The sequence below is a fragment of the Mobula birostris genome, chromosome 21 (assembly GCF_030028105.1).
Source record: "Mobula birostris isolate sMobBir1 chromosome 21, sMobBir1.hap1, whole genome shotgun sequence".
In the NCBI taxonomy this organism is placed as follows: Eukaryota; Metazoa; Chordata; class Chondrichthyes; order Myliobatiformes; family Myliobatidae; genus Mobula; species Mobula birostris.
The window spans coordinates 24,870,763-24,894,578 of NC_092390.1; the positions used below are offsets into that span (position 1 = coordinate 24,870,763).

The window sequence follows — 23,816 nt, forward strand, 5'->3', positions numbered from 1 at the left end:
TACAGTAATTTTGGCTCTGGGATTGCCATTCTTTTAGTGCATTGGAATGAAAATCCTTGGTGATTTTCACATATACATTCATGCTACTGTGATCCACAAGGAGTCATTAATTCTTGGAGTTGCACCAAGTTATGCGTTCATCAGTCCATAGGGTCTTCCATGTTTGAAATACAGAATCTGACTGTGTGGTTCTATGAAAATGGTATCAAGATGTGCAAAACTATGCAGTAAAGTTGGGGTAACACTTCAAGACTTTAGTTGAGGGTATATTGTTCAGTACCTCCACAGCATATTCTTAATTAAAATCACTGGCTAATGAAAAAGTTCACTTTTTCAGAAAGGTGAGTGATTCTTTTAGTTTTGTCTCTCCCAGAAGTTTAAGAATTCTTAGTTTGTTTCCTTTCCATGCTTTAAAATTATCATAAAATTTTAAGTGCACGTGTCTAGACAGCTAAGTTTTATGAGAAATATTGTAATTCTCATATTCTGGCTATTATTCTGTCAAGTCTCCAAAATTAAATGAAATGGGTACATCATTGTTCATAAGGCCTTGCATTATGTAGGTTGGCTCTTGTATTTGGCTACATTACAACAGTGAGTGCATTTTCACGATATATTGAAGCATTTGTAATGTCTGGAGACAATGCGAAGGGTATTAATGCAAGCTTATTCAACTGTTTTTAAACTTGAATAAAATTCATATTGCAGGATGAAAGGATATTGTAATCCGAGCATAATTTTGCTGAATATTTTTCTTTTTTTTAAAATACTCATTGTAATTCTGGTTTATAAAGTTGAGCGTAGTTGAGGTTTAAACTGATTCTGGAACAAAACAGTTTGACAAGTACTGGGCAGACTTTAGGCTTAAAGTCCAGCAGGTTAAATATGCTTTACAAGGTGCTTAGGAAATCTTTCAGTAAATAATAAATTTAAAGGTTTCTGGAGCAGTGATTCTCTGATTCTCACTTTAACAATGCACCTTTGTCAATTGTTATGACAGAGCTCCAAATAAGTAGTTTCAGGAAAAAATATAAGCAACGTAAATATGGTGCTGCTATTTTGTATGTAACTGTTACGGGGTTCAGTGTGTAGGCAGTTTCACCTGCTTAATTATAAACACAAGAGATTGTGCAGATGCTGGAAATCTTAAGCAACACACAAAATGCCGAAGAATCTCAGCAAGAGAGGCAGTATCTATTGAGGGGTATGAACAGTTGAAGTTTCGGGCCAAGTCTCTTCATCAAGACTGAAAAAGAAGGGTTCAGAATTCTGTCCATATCCTTCCTGTAATGGATTGATCAGAACTGCACACAATACTCTACAAATGTGGCTTAACCGAAGTTTAAAAAGCTGCAACGTGGCTTCTTGGCTCTTGTAGTCAATGGTAGGGTTTGCCTTTTGCTGTTTTCCCTAATGAAAGAGGAATTCCTTAAAATCTCTTTTCCCTTCCTCCCCCAGTTACAGGAACTATATTTCTATAACAGAATATTATAGAAATAAAAGCAATTACAGGGTTCACTTGTGGAAATAAAGAGTCAGTGTATTTAGATATAAGTAGGAATTTTGCTTTTAAAAAAATCAGCTGTTTTCAACACTCAGAATGTGTTTATTATTGATAGAATCAGTGTGAATGTTCAGATTATTCAGTCACAATCATTTTAACATAGCTATTTAAGTATATATTTCCTTTTTTTTAACAATTGTAGCTGTTAAAGAAATTTATGTCTGGCTGAAGTGTGTCAAAGGTCAAGTTCATGATCCAAAAAGCCTGATGCCAACGCAGATTATTCCTGGCTCTGGTAAGGTTCTGCATTTACAGTTTAATTGTGAATCAGTTTTGCTAAACTTTTAGGTAAGCATGAAACATATCAAAAAGCAGTTCTTTCTTTATATTCTGATTAAGACAAAAAGGACTATTTCCTTAATCACAGAATGCAAGGGCAGTTTTGTTTAGTATTAGATAGGAGTATCATACTTGGTACTCTGAAAAATGTCAGTGTTTCTGTTCTGAAACAATTATATGTGAAATGTGAGCCAAGCTACTATTCCTATTTATTCAATATTCTTAAGCATTATGGAAAATATTAAATAATACAATTTGTCACCTGGACAATGTTTCTGCGAATATGCTCTTTGTATTTCTTTTTAAAAAAAATGCAAACAGAAGTTTCTTACTTTTTATGTTAGTTTTGACAGATATTGGAGAATTAGTGCATTCTACCAATGACAGCTGGAAAATTGCTGCAAGTTATCCCTGCAGGGAACAAAATTTGCAAACTTTCAAACCCTCTACAACCAATGGAGTTTTGCAGGTATAGTACAAATGTGGCTAATTGCATTTAACAATTATTTGGATTGGTAAACCTCGGTGGTATTTTTAGGTATTCCCCATTGAGTATTTACCAGGCATTCCTTTCAAACAGGGTGAAAGGCTCACCTCAGGAATTCAAAGCCTTGTGTTGCAGTTGCATAGATCCTAGTTACTGTTAGCAAAGGTTTCTCTTGTGATCTGACAATCACATGTGCTATGATAAGTTATTTTTCTGTTTGCAGTATTGTCTCCTAGTTCAAACAAATTATAAAAAGAATTCACCCTGCATGGGAGAGAAAATTGAATTTTATTCAAGAAGTGTTGTATTTATTACATCCTATAAAAGACCTCTTTGGGAAAATTGTATTTCTTCAGAGTTTTAAGATGTTGCTGGGGAGAGTGGTGGAAGCAGATGTGACATGGGTGTTTAAAAGGCATCCCGCTTGTACAGGCCCAGTCTGCTTCAGAAGCAGTCCCAATGATCCAGGAACTTGATTCACATTTTTTTTTTGCACCATCCCTTTGGCCATGAATCCGTCTCTCTATCCTGACATAGCTCATGGCACTTGAAACAATGCACCAATTACATCATTTAAGATCCTGCTCTTTAAATGGTTACACCACTCCTTAAGCTCATGTTGCCAGTCTTTGTCCTTTCTCCTATCTAAGTCACTGGTGCCTTGCATGTACCATGACCCCTGGTTGATCAGCTATCCCTTTCAGAATATCATCCATCTGTTCGGAGTCGTCCATGATCCTAGCACCGGGGAGGCAAAGTACCAATCTGGAGTCTTCTTTGCTGCCACAGAAGCTCTTTTCAGCTTCCCTTTGTGATAAAGTCCCCTGACCCCTAATGCTCTTCCAGTCCTGTTCTCTAACCCTTCCCCACCCCCACCTTCTGTGCCATTAACTAGGGCCATTGCTGCTTCTCTCTCCAGGACCACTGTTAGTGGACACCAGGGGAGCATAATACTGTCCTCACTTCCATAACCTTTATGACTATTTCCTTTGACTACGACTGTAAGATAAGTAAAAAAGAGATAACGACTGGCACTGAACAGAATTGCTTCTCATTTTCAAGGTTCAATGTTACATAGAAACATAGAAAATAGGTGCAGGAGTAGGCCATTCGGCCCTTCGAGCCTGCACCGCCATTTATTATGATCATGACTGATCATCCAACTCAGAACCCCGCCCCAGCCTTCCCTCCATACCCCCTGCCCCCCGTAGCCACAAGGGCCATATCTAACTCCCTCTTAAATATAGCCAATGAACTGGCCTCAACTGTTTCCTGTGGCAGAGAATTCCATAGATTCTCCACTCTCTGTGTGAAGAAGTTTTTCCTAATCTCGGTCCTAAGAGGCTTCCCCTCTATCCTCAAACTGTGGCCCCTCGTTCTGGACTCCCCAACATCGGGAACAATCATCCTGCATCTAGCCTGTCCAATCCCTTTAGGATTTTATACGTTTCAATCAGATCCCCCCTCAATCTTCTAAATTCCAACGAGTACAAGCCCAGTTCATCCAGTCTTTCTTCATATGAAAGTCCTGCCATCCCAGGAATCAATCTGGTGAACCTTCTTTGTACTCCCTCTATGGCAAGGATGTCTTTCCTCAGATTAGGGGACCAAAACTGCACACAATACTCCAGGTGTGGTCTCACCAAGGCCTTGTACAACTGCAGTAGTACCTCCCTGCTCCTGTACTCGAATCCTCTCGCTATAAATGCCAGCAGACCATTCGTCTTTTTCACCGCCTGCTGTACCTGCATGCCCACTTTCAATGACTGGTGTATAATGGCACCCAGGTCTCGTTGCACCTCCCCTTTTCCTAATCGGCCACCATTCAGATAATAATCTGTTTTCCTATTTTTGCCACCAAAGTGGATAACTTCACATTTATCCACATTAAATTGCATCTGCCATGAATTTGCCCACTCACCCAACCTATCCAAGTCACCCTGCATCCTCTTAGTATCCTCCTCACAGCCAACACCACCACCCAGCTTCGTGTCATCCGCAAACTTGGAGATGCTGCATTTGATTCCCTCATCCAAGTCATTAATATATATTGTAAACAACTGGGGTCCCAGCACTGAGCCTTGCGGTACCCCACTAGTCACCGCCTGCCATTCTGAAAAGGTCCCGTTTATTCCCACTCTTTGCTTCCTGTCTGCTAACCAATTCTCCACCCACACCAATACCTTACCCCCAATACCGTGTGCTTTAAGTTTGCACACTAATCTCCTGTGTGGGACCTTGTCAAAAGCCTTTTGAAAATCCAAATATACCACATCCACTGGTTCTCCCCTATCCACTCTACCAGTTACATCCTCAAAAAATTCTATGAGATTCGTCAGACATGATTTTTCTTTCACAAATCCATGCTGACTTTGTCCGATCATTTCACCGCTTTCCAAATGTGCTGTTATCACATCCTTGATAACTGACTCCAGCAGTTTCCCCACCACCAACGTTAGGCTAACCAGTCTATAATTCCCCGGTTTCTCTCTCCCTCCTTTTTTAAAAAGTGGGGTTACATTAGCCACCCTCCAATCCTCAGGAACTAGTCCAGAATCTAACGAGTTTTGAAAAATTATCACTAATGCATCCACTATTTCTTGGGCTACTTCCTTAAGCACTCTAGGATGCAGACCATCTGGCCCTGGGGATTTATCTGCCTTCAATCCCTTCAATTTACCTAACACCACTTCCCTACTAACATGTATTTCGCTCAGTTCCTCCATCTCACTGGACCCTCTGTCCCCTACTATTTCTGGAAGATTATTTATGTCCTCCTTAGTGAAGACAGAACCAAAGTAATTATTCAATTGGTCTGCCATGTCCTTGCTCCCCATAATCAATTCACCTGTTTCTGTCTCCAGGGGACCTACATTTGTCTTTACCAGTGTTTTCCTTTTTACATATCTATAAAAGCTTTTACAGTCCGTTTTTATGTTCCCTGCCAGTTTTCTCTCATAATCTTTTTTCCCCTTCCTAATTAAGCCCTTTGTCCTCCTCTGCTGAACTCTGAATTTCTCCCAGTCCTCAGGTGAGCCACTTTCTCTGGCTAATTTGTATGCTTCTTCTTTGGAATTGATACTACCCCTAATTTCTCTTGTCAGCCATGGGTGCACTACCTTCCTTGACTTATTCTTTTGCCAAACTGGGATGAACAACTGTTGTAGTTCATCCATGCAACCTTTAAATGCTTGCCATTTCATATCCACCGTCAATCCTTTAAGTGTCATTTGCCAGTCTCTTAGCTAATTCACGTCTCATACCTTCAAAGTTACCCCTCTTTAAGTTCAGAAACTTTGTTTCTGAATTAACTATGTCACTCTCCATCTTAATGAAGAATTCCACCATATTATGGTCACCCTTACCCAAGGGGCCTCTCACGACAAGATTGCTAATTAACCCTTCCTCATTGCTCAGAACCCAGTCCAGAATAGCCTGCTCTCTAGTTGGTTCCTCGACATGTTGGTTCAAAAAACCATCCCGCATACATTCCAAGAAATCCTCTTCCTCAGCACCTTTACCAATTTGGTTCACCCAATCTACATGTAGATTGAAGTCACCCATTATAACTGCTGTTCCTTTATTGCACACATTTCTAATTTCCTGTTTAATACCATCTCCGACCTCACTACTACTGTTAGGTGGCCTGTACACAACTCCCACCAGCGTCTTCTGCCCCTTAGTGTTACGCAGCTCTACCCATATCGATTCCACATCTTCCCGGCTTATGTCCTTCCTTTCTATTGCGTTAATCTCTTCTTTAACCAGCAACGCCACCCCACCTCCCCTTCCTTCATGTCTATCCCTCCTGAATATTGAATATCCCTGAACGTTGAGCTCCCATCCCTGGTCACCCTGGAGCCATGTCTCTGTGATCCCAACTATATCATAATCATTAATAACAATCTGCACTTTCAATTCATCCACCTTATTACGAATGCTCCATGCATTGACACACAAAGCCTTCAGGCGCTCTTTTACAACTCTCTTAGCCCTTATACAATTATGCTGAAAAGTGGCCCTTTTTAATGCTTGCCCTGGATTTGTCGGCCTGCCACTTTTACTTTTCTCCTTTGTACTTTTTGCTTCTACCCTCACTTTACACCCCTCTGTCTCTCTGCACTGGTTCCCATCCCCCTGTTGTGAACTAACCTCCTCTCGCCTAGCCTCTTTAATTTGATTCCCACCTCTCGCCTAGCCTCTTTATGTTGTATCAATCTTGAGCTATTTGTATTAAGTTACTGTTTATTGTTGACCAAGACTATAATCTAAAGAGTCATTGATAAATGCCTTGACTAGTTTTTTTTATGTATTTTCTGTCATTTCTATTGTCTGATTTTGCAGTGTGTCCTAAATCGCAGTGCAATCAAGTCAGTGGCTAAGCAACGTTCTGTAGCAGAGAACTTGGAGAGTAACATCACTTTAAAAAGCTGTGGAGGAGATATCACTGCAGACAGTAAGTTTGCTCTGTTTGACTCTTCCCTCATAGGTTAGCATATCTCAAGGAACAGAAAGCTGAAGAAAAGAAAGGCAAACAGATGCAAAGTAAAAATCTAGGAACACCGAAATAATCAAAAGTTGCCTCAATCCTTTAACTTCTTTAGTTGTAACTGTAGAGTTCACAGTTAAAGTACCACTGAAAGTTTGATTTCTAGCTCATTCTAACCCTAGGTTTTAACATTCTCTTTGTACTTTAGGATTCTGAGTAATGCTATTCACATTAAATATCCAAATATATGTAAACAATTTCAATTAGGCATAAAAACACTCAAAAACTTCTATAGATCAGCAGTCCCCAACCACCAGGCCGCAAAGCATGTGCTACAGGGCCGCGAGGAAACGATATGATTTGGTGATATGAGTCAGCTGCACCTTTCCTCATTCTCTGTCAAGCCCACTGTTGAACCATTACGCATGCGAGGTCATTACCCGCGCGTCATCCATGTCAGCACGGGAAGGAGATCAACTCCTGGAGCTTGCAAATAACGATGGGCAGAAAAGTATGTTTGACATAACATCTCTGCCGGTGTTCTGGATCAAAGTCAAGGCTAAATATCCTGAGATAGCCACGAAAGCACTGAAAACGTTGCTTCCATTTCCAATATTTTTCTGCGAAGTGGAGTTTTCTGCAATGAATGCAACAAAAACTAAATTGCAGAATAGACTGAACATAAGGAACCCCCTTGGAGTATCGCTGTCTCCCATCACCCCTCGATAGGGCCGTCTTGTTGCAGGAAAACAAGCCCAGGGCTCCCACTGATTCAGCGATATTGGTGTGTTGCAATGATTTTATATGTTTATACGGGGACAATATGTGCTGTGTGTTTAATATCGAAACGTTACTTAAAATGTTATGATGCTATTGACTTACTTATATAATCGTATAACAATTACAACACGGAAACAGGCCACCTTGGCCCTTCTAGTCCGCGCTGAACGCTACTCTCACCTAGTCCCAGCGACCTGCATTCAGCCCATAACCCTCCATTCCTTTCCTGTCCATATACCTATCCAATTTTTCTTAAATGGTAATATCAAACCTGCTTCTGCCACTTCTACTGGAAGTTCGTTCAACACTTACTTCAAGCTCCCCGTCCTCCCCGATAATTGACTAATCACTATATTCATGCGAGGAAAATATGTGCTGTGTGTTTATTATTAAATTCGTTAGATAAACCCTGTTAGAAATGAAATTGAGTGTATTAGCCACTTATCACCTATATTCCGGTCATGATCAACATCATTCCCCCCCCCCCCCCCCCACCGAACAGAATCGCCAAGAACGATTTGCAGGGAAAAAAAATTGGCAGGTACACGCATGCGCAGGTCATACATGCGCACTGGTGCCCGCGCAAGGCTTCATGGTCATTGTAGTCTATTCTGGGTAAACACAACGTATTTGACTGCTACTTTCGTCCATTGGCAACCCTCCCGCCCCTCCCCCCCCCCCCCCCAGGTCCGCAAGAATATTGTCAATATTAAACTGGTCCACGGTGCAAAAAAGGTTGGGGATCATGGAGAGCATTCTGACAGGCTGCATCACTGTCTGGTATGGGGGGGGGGGTGCGGGGGTACTACTGCACAGGACCGAAAGAAGCTGCAGAAGGTTGGAAATTTAGTCGGCTCCACCTTGGGTACTTGCTTACAAAATACCCAGGACGTCTTCAAGAAGCATCTCAGAAAGGCAGCGTCCATTATTAAGGACCCCCAGCACCCAGGGCATGCCCTTTTCTCACTGTTACCATCAGGTAGAAGGTACAGAAGTCTGAAGGCACACAATCAGCCATTCAGGAACAGCTTCTTCCCCTCTGCCATCTGATTCCTAAATGGACATTGAACACGTGAACACTACCTCACTTTTTTCATATATATTCTATTTTTGCATGATTTTTAATCTATTCAATATACATACACCGTAATTGATTTATTTATTTTTTCTTCTTCTTCTATGTTATGCACTGCGTTGAACTACTGCGGCTAAGTTAACAAATTTCAGGACACATGCCGGTGATGATAAACCTGATTCTGATTCTGACTTTGTTTCCCCAGCTGAAGTCCAAATACACCCTTTTATGTGGCAGCAGTATGTGCTGATATAGGAAGTGCTCTCTGCTTGAGGAAAATTCCGTTATAACAAAAATGGGATTGGTAAATTCACAATTTGCTGGAATTGGTCAGGTAGAATCAGTGCTAATCCAGGTTTGACATCTCAGCCTTCTGCTCTTGGTAAATGTGGACATGAAAATTTTTATTAAGCACAAAGCCAAAGGTACCGAGTGAATAAAAATTACAGTTTGGACAGGCAGGCCAGCAGAAATCAAGATGAAGGGTATGACCCGTTGAGTTTCTCCAGCATCTTTCATATTGACAAATGGAAGTTTGGTTGAAAGGCATGAATGATTGAATAACAAAAAGGAGTGATAATAGGTTGCAATGAAGCAAAATGGATGTAGAGGAGATGTAAGTTGCTACAATATAATCATTGGTACTTTGTATTATGTGATTGCAAATGTTCAAACAATTAAGTATGTAGTGCCTTACCTTTTCCCTCAAATTTCATTCAACTTGGTTTACACAAATTAATTACTAATGAGTTCTGTAGTTCTCTTTATGTTGACCAATGCAATAAATATTTTGTGCCAGCAGGAATAATACAATGACTAATTAATTTCTAAAGTTGGTGGTTTAGGAGCAAAATTGTCTGCAATACCATAACAATTTTATATGATTTGAATGATACCTTGTGATCCTTACTTTACTAAAGCAGGACAATTTAGTTACCAAACAGCAATCCTTCAATATCTCAATATTTTATGGAGACGAGACTGCAGATTCTGGAATCTGGAGCAAAAAACAAATTGCTGGAAGAACTCAGCATGTCAGACAATGAGTGTAGAATGAAAGGAAGACTGGATATTTTTGATTGAGATGCTGCATCAGGGCTGACTGTCAGACTTGATGGAGGGTCTTAACCTGAAACTTTGACCATTCATTTCCCTTCATAGATGCTGCCTGGCCTTTGAGTTTCTCCAGAAGTGTGCATCTTGCTCTTAACTATTTTATATTTGGTTTGCTTATTTGAAGTACTTAAGGGTTAAGGCCAGAAACTTTCATTTCCTTTGAGAAGGTGGTAGTGTGTCACAAGGTGGAAACACTGCAGTAACATAATCCCACAGTGCTGGTGGTAATGAGTTTCAGGACTTGTATCCAGTAATGATGAAGAAGTAGTGATGCACTTCAAAAATTGGGATTTGTGTGGCTTAGAAGGGGACCTGTGAGATATTGGTTATTTTATCCTGTCCTTGGTAGTAAAGATCACAACTGGGAGATGCAATCGGAGTAGCTGAGCTCAATTGTAACATAACATTTTGCAATTGTTATACAATGCAGTCATACTCCAGTGAGTCCAATGGATGTGCAGGATATGGGCATGGTGAACCTGAGCTGCACAGGATTAGAACTCAGTGAATCTGAAGAGAGCATAGGATTATTTTATGCCTTATTATTATTTTAAGCCTTTTCCATTGGCCATTCGTAGTAAAAGGCAGAATGTTTTCCATTGGATACAGATCCTCCCTGGATGCCAAGTGTCTGACTTATGAACACTAGTTCATATTAATGATTTATCATAAATATTATTAAATACAAATGAGACCCAGTCTTTGGGGTGGGGGGTGGTTGAAAGCCCCCTTTACTTTACAGGAGTAAATAATATTAGAGTCTCCTTTTTTTTAAAAAAAGCTGCCGATGACACCATGGGAAACTATATAAGAAAGTTTGGAAGTTCACAAGCAATTGTGTGTATTGATAACTTCTGTAACAATATTCTGTTGAACAATGTAGCATCCACTGATACTTCAAAGCCATCGAAACAGGCTGTTCAGTGTGGGATATCCTTGTAATGAAGCAAAGGAAGATAATAAATGAATGTTAACCATATAACCATATAACAATTACAGCACGGAAATAGGCCATCTCGGCCCTTCTAGCCCGTGCCGAACTCTTACTCTCACCTAGTCCCAGTGACCTGCACTCAGCCCATAACCCTCCATTCCTTTCCTGTCCATATAACTGTCCAGTTTAACTTTAAATGACAACATCAAACCTGCCTCAACCACTTCTGCAGGAGGCTTGTTCCACACAGCTACCACTCTCGTGAATAAAGAAATTCCCCCTAGTGTTACCCCTAAACTTTTGCCCTTTAACTCTCAACTCATGTCCTCTTGTTTGAATCTCCCCCATTCTCAATGGAAAAAGCCTATCCATGTCAACTCTATCTATCCCTCTCATAATTTTAAATACCTCCTATCAAGTCTCCCCTCAATCTTCTACGTTCCGAAGAATAAAGACCCAACTTGTTCAACCTTTCTCTGTAACTTCGGTGATGAAACCCAGGTAACATTCTAGTAAATCTCCTCTGTACTCTCTCTGTTTTGTTGACATCTTTCCTATAATTCGGTGATCAAAACTGTACGCAATACTCCAAATTTGGCCTCACCAATGCCTTGTACAATTTCAACGTTACATCCCAACTCCTATACTCAATGCTCTGATTTATAAAGGCCAGCATACCAAAAGCTTTCTTCACCACCCTATCCACATGAGATTCCACCTTCAGGGAACTATGCACCATTATTCCTAGATCCCTCTGTTCTACTGCATTCTTCAATGCCCTACCATTTACCATGTATGTCCTATTTTGATTAGCCCTACCAAAATGTAGCACCTCACATTTATCAGCATTAAACTCCATCTGCCATCTTTCAGCCCACTCTTCTAACTGGCCTAAATCTCTCTGCAAGCTTTGAAAACCTACTTCATTATCCACAACTCCACCTATCTTATTATCATCTGCATACTTACTCATCCAATTTACCACCCCATCATCCAGATCATTAATGTATATGACAAATAATGTTGGACCCAGTACAGATCCCCAAGGCACACCACTAGTCACCGGCCTCCAATCTGACAAACAGTTTTCCACCACCACTGTCTGGTGTCTCCCATCGAGCCACTGCTGAATCCATTTCACTACTTCAAAATTAATACCTAATGATTGAACCTTCCTAACCAACCTTCTGTGTGGGACCTTCTCAAAGGCCTTACTGAAGTCCATATAGACAACACCCACTGCTCTACCCCCGTCAACATTCCTAGTAACCTCTTCAAAAAATTCAGTAAGATTTGTCAAACCTGACCTTCCGCGCACAAATCCATGTTGGCTGTTCCTATCCAGATAATTATATATATCATCTCTAAGAATACTTTCCATCAACTTACCCACCACTGACGTCAGATTCATAGGCCAATAATTGCTAGGTTTACTCTTAGAACTCTTTTTAAACAATGGAACAACATGAGCAATATGCCAATCCTCCGGCACCATCCCCGTTTCTAATGACATTTGAAATATTTCTGTCAGAGCCCCTGCTATTTCCACACTAACTTCCCTCAATGTCCTAGGGAATATCCTGTCAAGACCTGGAGATGTATCCACTTTTATATTCCTTAACAGCTCCAGTACTACTACTACTTTAATCATCATAGTTTCCATAACTTCCCTACCCGTTTCCCTTATCTTACACAATTCAATATCCTTCTCCTTAGTGAATACCAAAGAAAAGAAATTGTTAAGAATCTCCCCCATCTTTTTTGGCTCCACGCGTAGCCGTCCACCCTGACTCTCTAAGGGACCAATTTTATCCCTCACTATACTTTTACTTTTTATATAACGGTAGAAACCCTTGGGATTTGTTTTCACCTTACTTGCCAAAGCAACCTCATATTTTCTTTTAGCTTTTCTAATTTCTTTCTTAAGATTCTTTTTACATTCTTTATATTCCTCGAGCACCTCATTTACTCCATGCTGTCTATATTTATTGTAGATCTCTCTTTTTTTCCAAACCAAGTTTCCAATTTCCCTTGAAACCCATGGCTCTCTCAAACTTTTAACCTTTCCTTTCAACCTAACAGGAACATAAAGATTCTGTACTCTCAAAATTTCACCTTTAAATGACCTCCATTTCCCTATTACATCCTTCCCATAAAGCAAATTGTCCCAATCCACTCCTTCTAAATCCTTTCGCATCTCCTCAAAGTTGGGCTTTCTCCAATCAAACATCTCAACCCTGGGTCCAGGTCTATCCTCCTCCATAATTATATTGAAACTAATAGCATTATGATCACTGGACTCGAAGTGCTCCCCAACACAAACCTCCATCACCTGACCTATCTCATTCCCTAACAGGAGATCCAACACTGCCCCTTCTCTCGTTGGTACCTCTATGTATTGCTGCAAAAAACTATCTTGCACACATTTTACAAACTCCAAACCATCCAGCCCTTTTACAGTATGGGCTTCCCAGTCTATGTGTGGAAAATTAAAATCTCCCACAATCACAACCTTGTGCCTACTACTAATATCTGCTATCTCCCTACAAATTTGCTCCTCCAGTTCTCGCTCCCCATTTGGTGGTTTATAATACACCCCCATAAGAGTTACTGCACCTTTCCCATTCCTCAATTCCACCCAAATGGCCTCCCTAGATGAGCCCTCTGATGTATCCTGCCAGAGCACCGCTGTAATATCTTCTCTGACAGGCAATGCAACCCCTCCATCTCTTGACCCTCCAATTCTATCACACCTGAAGCAATTAAATCCAGGAATATTTAGTTGCCAGTCACACCCCTCCTGTAACCATGTTTCACTGATAGCTACCACATCATACTTCCAGCTATCAATCCGTGCTTTAAGCTCATCCACCTTTCTTACAATGCTCCTAGCATTAAAATAAATGCATTTAAGAAATTTTCCACCCCTTACTCTCTGATTATCACTAACTGTGCAAACAACTTTACTATTTTCTTTTTCTTCCTTCTCCCCTACGTCTGTTCCTACACTCTGGTTCCCCTCCCTCCTTGTATCTAGTTTAAATCCACCGGAGCCTCTCTAGCAAACCTACCCGCAAGACTATTTGTACCCCTCCAGTTCAGATGTAGACCGTCCCACCGGAACAGGTCCCACCTTCCCTGGAAAACTGCCCAATTATCTATAAATCTGAAGCTCTCCCTCCTGCACCATGCCTTCAGCCACGTGTTGATCTGCGCTATCTTACTATTTCTAAACCTGCCTTCATGTGGCACTGGTAGCAATCCTGAGATTGCTATCCTGGAGGTCCTGTCCTTTAACTTGGAGCCTAACTCCCTAAGCTCACCTTTCACGACCTCCACACTCTTCCTACCCATGTCATTGGTCCCTACATGGATCACGACATCCGGCTGCTCACCCTCCCTCTTGAGAATACCGAGAACTCGATCCGTGATATCATGGACCTTGGCACCAGGGAGGCAACAGACCATCTGGGATTCTCAATCTCTTCCACAGAACCTCTTACCTGTCCCCCTAACTATCGAATCCCCTATCACTACTGCTGTCCTTTTTTCCCTCCTTCCCTTCTGAGTTGAGGGTCCCATCTCGGTGCCAGAGACGCAACCACTGCAATTTGTCCCTCGTAGGTCGTCCCCATCAACAGTATCCAAAACGATGTACTTATTATTGGTGGGAACGGCCACAGGGGTGTTCTGCTCATTCTGTCTCTTCCCCTTCCGTCTCCTGACAGTCCCCCAGCTACCTGTCTCCTGACTCTTAGGGGTGACTATCTCCCTGTAACTCCTCTCTATTTCTGCCTCTGCCTCCCGAATGATCTGAAGTTCATCTAGCTCCAGCTCCAGTTCCCTAACTCGGTTTGTCAGGAGCTGCAGCTGGATGCACCTTTCGCAGGTGTAGTAATCAGGGATGATTGTGCTCGCCCTGACTTCCCACATACTGCAAATGGAGCACTCAACTGCCCTAACTGCTGCCTCCATTACCTACTCTTACGGTAATTCGATTTATTAAAGGAACTTACCCGGCTTTACCACACTTGGAGTGAAGCTCTTCCTCAGCCTCTGCTCACCAAAGCCTCAGGAGCCAAAGCTTTCTTACTCTGTCTCCCTCTACTCCGTTAATCTGCTCTCTTTTAAATATTTCCGCTGCCTCACAGTCCAACTTACACGCGCTTGCGCAGTCGTGCCCCGTTCAACTGCCGAAGAAAATGTTCATGTAATTTGGTTCCAATCAACACCACTTATTACATTCTGTGGAGGTATCGTTACCATATCATGGGATTTTAAATACTATACAGTATATTCTGATGTAAGGACAAAATCCACTTATGAACATCTGTATAAATGGAACCCATTTGTAACTCAGGACTGCCTCTAGTTAATGAACATTGCAATCCCCTTACTCTTCATTTGTTGATTTTAAACCAGGAAACGTTTGTGGTCAGTTTTTTTTATCTTTTGATTTGATCACATTTTTTTAATTACTCCAATCTTTTTTCAGTATTCTTTCCACAAGAATATGTTCCATGTGCCCATCCTCTTTCCCAGAAACAGATCCTGTCTTGTTTTCTCATTTGTTGAGATATATATACTGATGAAGAAATTCATTGCACTATTTCTTTCTGCCGTTTGGCCTATTGAGTATACCTTGAAGCATAATCTGTTCTCTGTCCCATAAATTCAATCTATATGACTTTTAGAGCTACTCAATAATTGATTGAACGTTATTGGAACGCCTTTAAAGGCAAACATGCTGGTATGATAACTCCACATTCAAAATAAGGTGCCAACTGCATCATTGAAGGCACCAAAAGATTTGCCCATTGCTTCCAACCGTCTTTTATGTCATTTCTTCAATAGGCAAAATCTGCTATGTTGCATTTAGAATTTTGTTCGAACTCCTATGAGGTAATACTTAGGGATACATATTCATGTAATTTCAGATAGATTCCTCTTGCTATAAATGGGCATATTGAAACACAGAGCAATCTGAGCATGTAACAGAATTTCATTTTTTAAAATATCCTTCAATAGTAGATGTATTAGATTATTAGTATTGTGAACAGACCTTTGCACTCACCTAATTTATATTTTGTTCTTTTTTTCCTGTATGGATATTTAATTGTAAAATTACTAATGGCTCATTTTCATAATCTATGCAAATAAGTTACTGGACAAATCTTGTTTCTTTCCTGCAGTGATGTGGTGGTAGTAGAATAATAATCTGTATTTACATGTAAAATGTTAAAGTAAATCAATCAGCTGTTTTGCTTTGGATTTGTTGTAGAAAACAAAGAATCACTTGTATCCAAGGTAGTGAAGGTGGAATTAAACCAAATTCACAAGACAGAGAACTGTAAAACTGCTGCTGTCAGCAATGACCAGGGGTCAACTCTGCGGGATTTACTTACTACAACAGCTGGCAAATTGCGTTTAGGTTCAACTGATGCTGGCATTGCCTTTGCCCCAGTGTTTTCTGCAGAAACACCTGTGAGTAGAATTTAATTATTTAGATGTTTATAGGTTTGCTGTTCTATAGTGCAACTATTTCTTTATATAGAACAACTGCCTTAGTGGGGAAAACAAGTGAATGCCTAATAAAACTGTTGCTAACAGCATGATAATCAATTGATAATGGTACAGCCTGCATTTTATTTCCAGAAATACTCATGGTCTTCTACATCAAGGATTTGAAACAGATTTTATTATAAGCTACTAAACAATGATGGAATGGTAGAAATAACCAAATGATGTGGCTTTACTTGGTGCTGATTGATTTTTCAGTGGAGCAGGTTTTATGCCTTCTTGTACTTGTTCTGATGTTGGTTAGCAATATTATGTCCAATATTTACATGCATTTGTTAGAAAAAGTATGTGAACCTTTGCTTTCAGTAACTGGTGTGACCCCTTGTACAGCAAGAACTTCAACCAGATGTTTCCGGGAACTGTTGATCAGTCTTGCACATCAGCTTGGGGGAATTTTAGGCCATTCCAACTTACAAAACTGCTTCAACTCTGGGATGTTGGTGGGCTTCCTTGCATGAACTGCTTGCTTCAGGTCCTTCCACAACATTTCTACTGGATTAAGGTCAGGACTTTGACTTGACCATTTCAAAACACAAATTTTCTTCTTTTTAAACCATTCTGTTGTTGATTTACTCTTACTTTTAGGATCATTGTCTTGTTGCATTATCTAACTTCTATTAAGCTTCAGGTGACAGACTGCTACCCTGATATTCTCCTGTAAAATGTCTTGATACAATTTTGAATTCATGCTTGATACATTGTTCTCTCAGCAACTGCAAACTGACTAGGCCTTCAGGCAGCAAAGCAGCCCAAAACCATGATGCTGCTTCCACCATGGTTCACAGTTGGGTTATGATCTTGGTATTGGTGTACAATGCCGTTTTTCCTCCAAACATAGCAGTGTTCATTTCTGCCAAAAAGTTCAACTTTTGTCTCACCTGTCCACAGGTCACTCTCCAAGAAGTGTTGTAGAACAGGGGTCACCAACCTTTTTTGCGCCGTGACCGATTTAATATTGACAATATTCTTGCAGACCTGCCGACGGGGTGGGGGGGGGGGGCGGTGTTGTTAATCACGACCGGAATATAGGTGATAAGTCAACTATAAGTCACTTATAAATGGCTAATACACTCAATTTCGTTTCTAAAAGGGTTTATCTAACGAATTTAATATTAAACACACCGCATATTTTCCTCCTGCATATTTTCCTGGCATGAATATAGTGATAACTCAATTATATGTCACTTATAAGTCAGTAGCATCATAACATTTTAAGTAACATTTGGATATTAAACACAGGGGACTGTCTTGTCTCCCTTTCTCTTCACCATTTACACCTCGGACTTCAACTACTGCACAGAGTCTTGTCATCTTTAGAAGTTTTCTGATGACTCTGCCATAGTTGGATGCATCAGCAAGGGAGATGAGGCTGAGTACAGGCCTATGGTAGGAAACTTTGTCACATGGTGTGAGCGGAATTATCTGCAGCTTAATGTGAAAAAGACTAAGGAGCTGGTGGTAGACCCGAGGAGAGCTAAGGTACCGGTGACCCCTGTTCCCATCCAGGGGGTCAGTGTGGACATGGTGGAGGATTACAAATACCTGGGGATACGAATTGACAATAAACTGGACTGGTCAAAGAACACTGAGGCTGTCTACAAGAAGGGTCAGAGCCGTCTCTATTTCCTGAGGAGACTGAGGTCGTTGAACATCTGCTGGATGATGCTGAGGATGTTCTACGAGTCTGTGGTGGCCAGTGCAATCATGTTTGCTGTTGTGTGCTGGGGCTGCAGGCTGAGGGTAGCAGACATCAACAGAATCAACGAACTCATTCGTAAGGCCAGTGATGTTGTAGGGATGGAACTGGACTCTCTCACGGTGGTGTCCGAAAAGAGGATGCTGCCTAAGTTGCATGCCATCTTGATCAATGTCTCCCATCCACTACATAATGTACTGGGTGGGCACAAGAGTACATTCAGCCGGAGACTCATTCCACCGAGATGCAGCACAGAGCGTCATAGGAAGTCATTCCTGCCTGTGGCCATCAAACTTTACAACTCCTCCTTTGGAGGGTCAGACACCCTGAGCCAATAGGCTGGTCCTGGACTTATTTCCTGGCATAATTTACATATTACTATTTAACTATTTATGGTTTTATTACTATTTAATTATTTATGGTGCAACTGTAACAAAAACCAGTTTCCCCCGGGATCAATAAACTATGACTGTGACACAGCACATAGTTTCCTTGTGTGAACATATAAAATCATTGCAACACACCAATATCGCTGAATCAGTGGGAGTCCTGGGCTTGTTTCCCTGCGACAAGATGGTCCCATCGAGGGGTGATGGGAGACAGCGATATTCGAAGGGAGTTCCTTATGTCCAGTCTATTCCACAATTTAGTTTTCGTTGCGTTCATTGCGGAAAACCCCGCTGCGCAGAGATGTGATGTTGGAAATGGAAGCAACGTTTTCAGTGCTTTCGTGGCTATCTCAGGATATTCAGCCTTGACTTTGATCCAGAATGCCAGCAGAGATGTTCTGTCAAACATACTTTTCAGCCCACAGTCATTTGCAAGCTCGAGGAGTTAATCTTTTTCCTGCGCTGACATGGATGATTCACCGGGGACATTCACAAATGGGTCACGGACCCGTTCATTTGCACGTCTTGGATCATTTGCAGTTGGGAAGTAACATTCAAATTCTGTCGACAGCGAAGATAGGTGATTGCGCACCAGCTTTGAGAAGGACAGTGCAGCCTCAGCCTCAGTCTCTCCCAAAATCCCAGCTAATGTTGGGAACATGTCAAATATGCCCCTGTCCACTCGCTGTCCCCACAGTTCCAGTTTGGCTTTGAAAGCAGACACTTTATCTGCCAACTGGAAGACATGTGTCATTCTCCCCTGAAGTGACAAGTTGAGTTCATTGAGCAGGTTGAAGATGTCACACAGATAAGTGACTCCCTGTCACTGAAGTGTGCTGCCAGTGGTGACTTTTTTCCTGAAGGAAATCTCTGTAGCCGGCTCTCTTAACTCAAAAACCCTGGCCAGGGCTCTCCTGTATGTAGACTGGCATTCAGGAGCAACCTCTTTGACTCAGGTAGTGAAACCAGACAGCTGTCCAGTCATGCAACACACATCAAAGTTGCTGGTGAACGCAGCAGGCCAAGCAGCATCTGTAGGAAGAGGTGCAGTCGACGTTTCAGGCCGAGACCCTTCATCAGGACTAACTGAAGGAAGAGTGAGTAAGGGATTTGAAAGTTGGAGGGGGAGGGGGAGATCCAAAATGATAGGAGAAGACAGGAGGGGGAGGGATAGAGCCAAGAGCTGGACAGGTGATAGGCAAAAGGGATACAAGAGGATCATGGGACAGGAGATCCGGGAAGAAAGATGGGGGGGGAACCAGAGGATGGGCACGGGGGAGCATTCAGAGGGACAGAGGGAGAAAAAGGAGAGTGAGAGAAAGAATGTGTGTATAAAAATAAGTAACAGATGGGGTACGAGGGGGAGGTGAGGCCTAGCGGAAGTTAGAGAAGTCGATGTTCATGCCATCAGGTTGGAGGCTACCCAGACGGAATATAAGGTGTTGTTCCTCCAACCTGAGTGTGGCTTCATCTTTACAGTAGAGGAGGCCGTGGATAGACATGTCAGAATGGGAATGGGATGTGGAATCAAAATGTGTGGCCACTAGGAGATCCTGCTTTCTCCGGCGGACAGAGCGTAGATGTTCAGCAAAGCGGTCTCCCAGTCTGCGTCGGGTCTCGCCAATATATAAAAGGCCACATCGGGAGCACCGGACGCAGTATATCACCCCCGTCGACTCACAGGTGAAGTGTCGCCTCACCTGGAAGGACTGTCTGGGGCCCTGAATGGTGGTAAGGGAGGAAGTGTAAGGGCATGTGTAGCACTTGTTCCGCTTACACGGATAAGTGCCAGGAGGGAGATCAGTGGGGAGGGATGGGGGGGACGAATGGACAAGGGAGTTGTGTAGGGAGCGATCCCTGCGGAATGCAGGGGGGGGGAGGGAAAGATGTGCTTAGTGGTGGGATCCCGTTGGAGGTGGCGGAAGTTACGGAGAATAATATGTTGGACCCAGAGGCTGGTGGGGTGGTAGGTGAGGACCAGAGGAACCCTATTCCTAGTGGGGTGGCGGGAGGATGGAGTGAGAGCAGATGTACGTGAAATGGGGGAGATGCGTTTAAGAGCAGAGTTGATAGTGGAGGAAGGGAAGCCCCTTTCTTTAAAAAAGGAAGACATCTCCCTCGTTCTAGAATGAAAAGCCTCATCCTGAGAGCAGATGCGGCGGAGACGGAGGAATTGCGAGAAGGGGATCATGGCTGCAGCCCAGTCTGTGCATATTCCAAAACAGAACGACCAGTCCAGTTTGACTGACATATGGTCATTCAAAGACTTGAATAGTTCTGCCCCAGTTGTGTTAGTTGGTAGCGGCAGTGCACACAACATATCCTCGTGCACATCGTCTTGAAATATATATCGCACATAAACCAGCAGTTTTGCCTTGTTGTCGACATCGGTACACTCATCAACCTGGACAGCATACCATGGTGACTTGTTAAGCCGTTCCAACATCTGTGCTTCGACGTCCTCCGCTATGTCATCGATTCTCCTTGAAATTGGTAGCTGAAAGAGAAACCTGTGCCATCTTGTTAGCTGCAGCTTCTCCCAACAGTTCACGGCACATGTCCTTGGCAGCAGGCAGAATCAATTCTTAACCAACAGTGAAAGGCTTCTTAGCTGTAGCAATACGGCTAGCCACTAAGTACAACACTCTCAGAGCAGCAGCATTGGTGGAGGTGTTGGCTCTCAGCACTTGCTTCTGTCCCGCTTGCTCACGTTTTTTCCGCTCAAAAAACTCAACAGGTTTGTCTTTAAGTGCAGGGTGCTTGGACTCACGGTGCTGAAGCAGTTTTGAGGGCTTCATTGCCTCATTAGGCGGCTTGTCTCCACTTATCACACACAGGGGGCTTGGGGCGTGCGAGTCACCGGTCGCATTAAAGCCATATTTTACGTACGACTTGTATTTTCTGTTGAAGGAAGCTTTCCTTTGTTTTGCAGTCTCAGCCTCAGCAGTCCCTGCGTTATCATCATCGTTAGGCCTTTTATGTCCCCTACCACCTCTTCCAAAGAAACTTTCAAGCGACGGTGGTTTTTTACTCATCGAGTAGTTGTAGGTTAATGACCGACTGATGACCTCGCATGTGTTCAAGTTCAACAGTGAGCGTGACAGGGAGTGTGGAAAGGTGCAGCTGACTCATATCGTTTCATACTGCCAAATCATATCATTTGCTTGCAGCCCGGTAGCACATGCTTTGCGGCCCGGTGGTTGGGGACCACTGTTGTAGAACATCCAGGTGGCCTTTTGCAAACTTAAGATGTGTAGCAATTTTTTTTTGGAGAGCAATGGTTTCATCTGTGCTGTCCTTCCATGAACACCATTCTTGTTCAGTGTATTTCTTATAGTGGACTCATGAACAGAGACCTTGGCAAGTTCTAGAGATTTCTGCAGGTCTTTTGCTGTTACCCTTGGTTTCTTTTTCACCTCTTTCAGCATTGCATGATGTGTTCTTGGTGTGATCTTTGCAGGATGTCCACTGCTAGGGAGAGCAACAACAGTACTGAGTTTCCTCCATTTGTAAACAATTTCTCTTACTGTGAACTGATGAACCCTTGCGTCTTTAGAAATGCTTTTGTAGGCTTTTCCAGCTTGATGGGAAATTCCTTTTACTAAGGTCCTCTGAAAGTTGTGTTGATTGAGGCATAGTGCACATAAGCAGATCTTTCTAGGGAGGAGCAGGCTCTGTCAGTAACCAGACTTAGTTGTCTTTTTTATAGGGCAGGGCACCTCTACAACCCACACCTCCAATCTCAACTCATTGATTGGAACACCTGACTCCAAATAGCTTTTGTAGAAGGCATTACCCCAGAGGTTCACATACCTTTTCCAACAGATACGTGTAATATTGGATCATTTTTTTCAATAAATTAATGAACAAGTATTATGTTTTTTGTGTTATTTACTTAATTGGGTTCTCTTTATCTAGCTTTAGGACTTGCGTGAAGATCTGATCACATTTTACGTCATATTTATGCAGAAATAGAAAAAATTCTGAAGGGTTCACAAACTGTATAATCAACAAAATGTTCTTTTTAGCACAGTAGACTTATTCCATGGTGTAAGATGGTCATAACTTAAATGTGATGGGCATTTAACAGCACTATTTTGTCATTTGTTAGACTGTCGGAGGTGCAAGAAGCATGCCAAATCTCTTGGATGACATAATCGCATCAGTTGTTGAAAATAAAATCCCAGCAAGTAAAACAGAGAAGTCACATGGGAAAGAAGAAACAAACCAAAATTTTCAGAAAGAAATTAAAAACCTAAGTTTAGACTCCATCAGCAAAAATCCTTCAGAAGTACCATATTCCTGGCTTTGTGAGGGAAATGTACTGTGGCTTCACGATCCTGGACACCCCAGCAATTGTAAGATATTCAGAGAATGCTGGAGACAAGAACAGGTCTGTATAAATTGGTATTGAGGATTTCAAAGTAAATTAAAACATTTGGCACTTGACTACTGAAATTTGTGGCTATCATTATAAATATATATTTGTTAAATAACTTAAACATAATGATTTATTTGAAATTATTAGTAATAAAATAAAAATAAATATTGTGGCCATATATTTACTAATTAACGGAATCACACTGCAGTTATTTTTTGCTGAGAAATATTCTTTTGAAAATTGGTTCTTCCCTTCTCATCGCCCTGTCATTTGTGTTTTATTTTTCTTTGCAGCCTGTTCTTGTGTCTGGCGTGCACAAGAAACTAAATTCCAACCTTTGGAAGTCTGAAAGCTTTAATAAGGAATTTGCTGACCAGAAAGCTGATCTAATTAACTGCAAGGATGGCAGTATAATATCCAGTGTAAAAATGCAAAACTTTTGGGATGGTTTTGAAGATATAACTAGTAAGTATTATTTGCAGATGATTTGCTTGCCATGATTATTATAATAATAATCAACTGTTCTTAACTTCATTTGAAAAATGATTTTTTGTTATCACTCTGTTATATACGTTAGTTGCACCTTTTCCTAATTTCATTAAATATTTAAATTTCTTTGAATAACCAAAGTATTTAGTCCTATCTGAGATAAGTACTTTGATACTTTATACGGAGTAATAGAAGTCTTTACTCCTCATCCAGAACGGTTAAAGTCCAAGAGTGGGGAGTCTTTGTTACTGAAGCTCAATGATTGGCCTTCTGGTGAAGATTTCAAAAACATGATGCCTTCTAGGTAAAATCTGAAATTCATTCTGAATTTTAATAACTATCTATTAATTGGTAGTATTGGTATATTTTAGATTTACTCTCTATTTATGTCTGCCTGCATTATTTATTGTTCTGTTAAGAACTTGTTTGTATTTGCACAGTTTGTCTTTTGCACATTGATTGCTTGTTTTTGTATGTAGACTTCCATTAATTTTATTGCATTTCTTTGTTCTACTGTGAATGCCTGCAAGAAAATGAATCTCAGGGCAGTATGACAT

General features: G+C 41.5%; 1 protein-coding gene across 7 annotated transcripts in view; it reads left to right on the forward strand.

The window, feature by feature from the left end:
* jmjd1cb (jumonji domain containing 1Cb) overlaps positions 1–23,816 on the forward strand; it is a 200,107-nt gene that overhangs the window by 152,474 nt on the left and 23,817 nt on the right. For all 7 annotated transcript variants that reach the window (XM_072239188.1, XM_072239186.1, XM_072239187.1 and 4 more), the window contains 7 exons: positions 1,707–1,799; positions 2,188–2,312; positions 6,675–6,786; positions 16,006–16,208; positions 22,501–22,782; positions 23,064–23,235; positions 23,473–23,563. In XM_072239188.1, the coding sequence (XP_072095289.1) occupies positions 1,707–1,799; positions 2,188–2,312; positions 6,675–6,786; positions 16,006–16,208; positions 22,501–22,782; positions 23,064–23,235; positions 23,473–23,563 (1,078 nt within the window). The remainder of the gene's footprint in view (positions 1–1,706; positions 1,800–2,187; positions 2,313–6,674; positions 6,787–16,005; positions 16,209–22,500; positions 22,783–23,063; positions 23,236–23,472; positions 23,564–23,816) is intronic.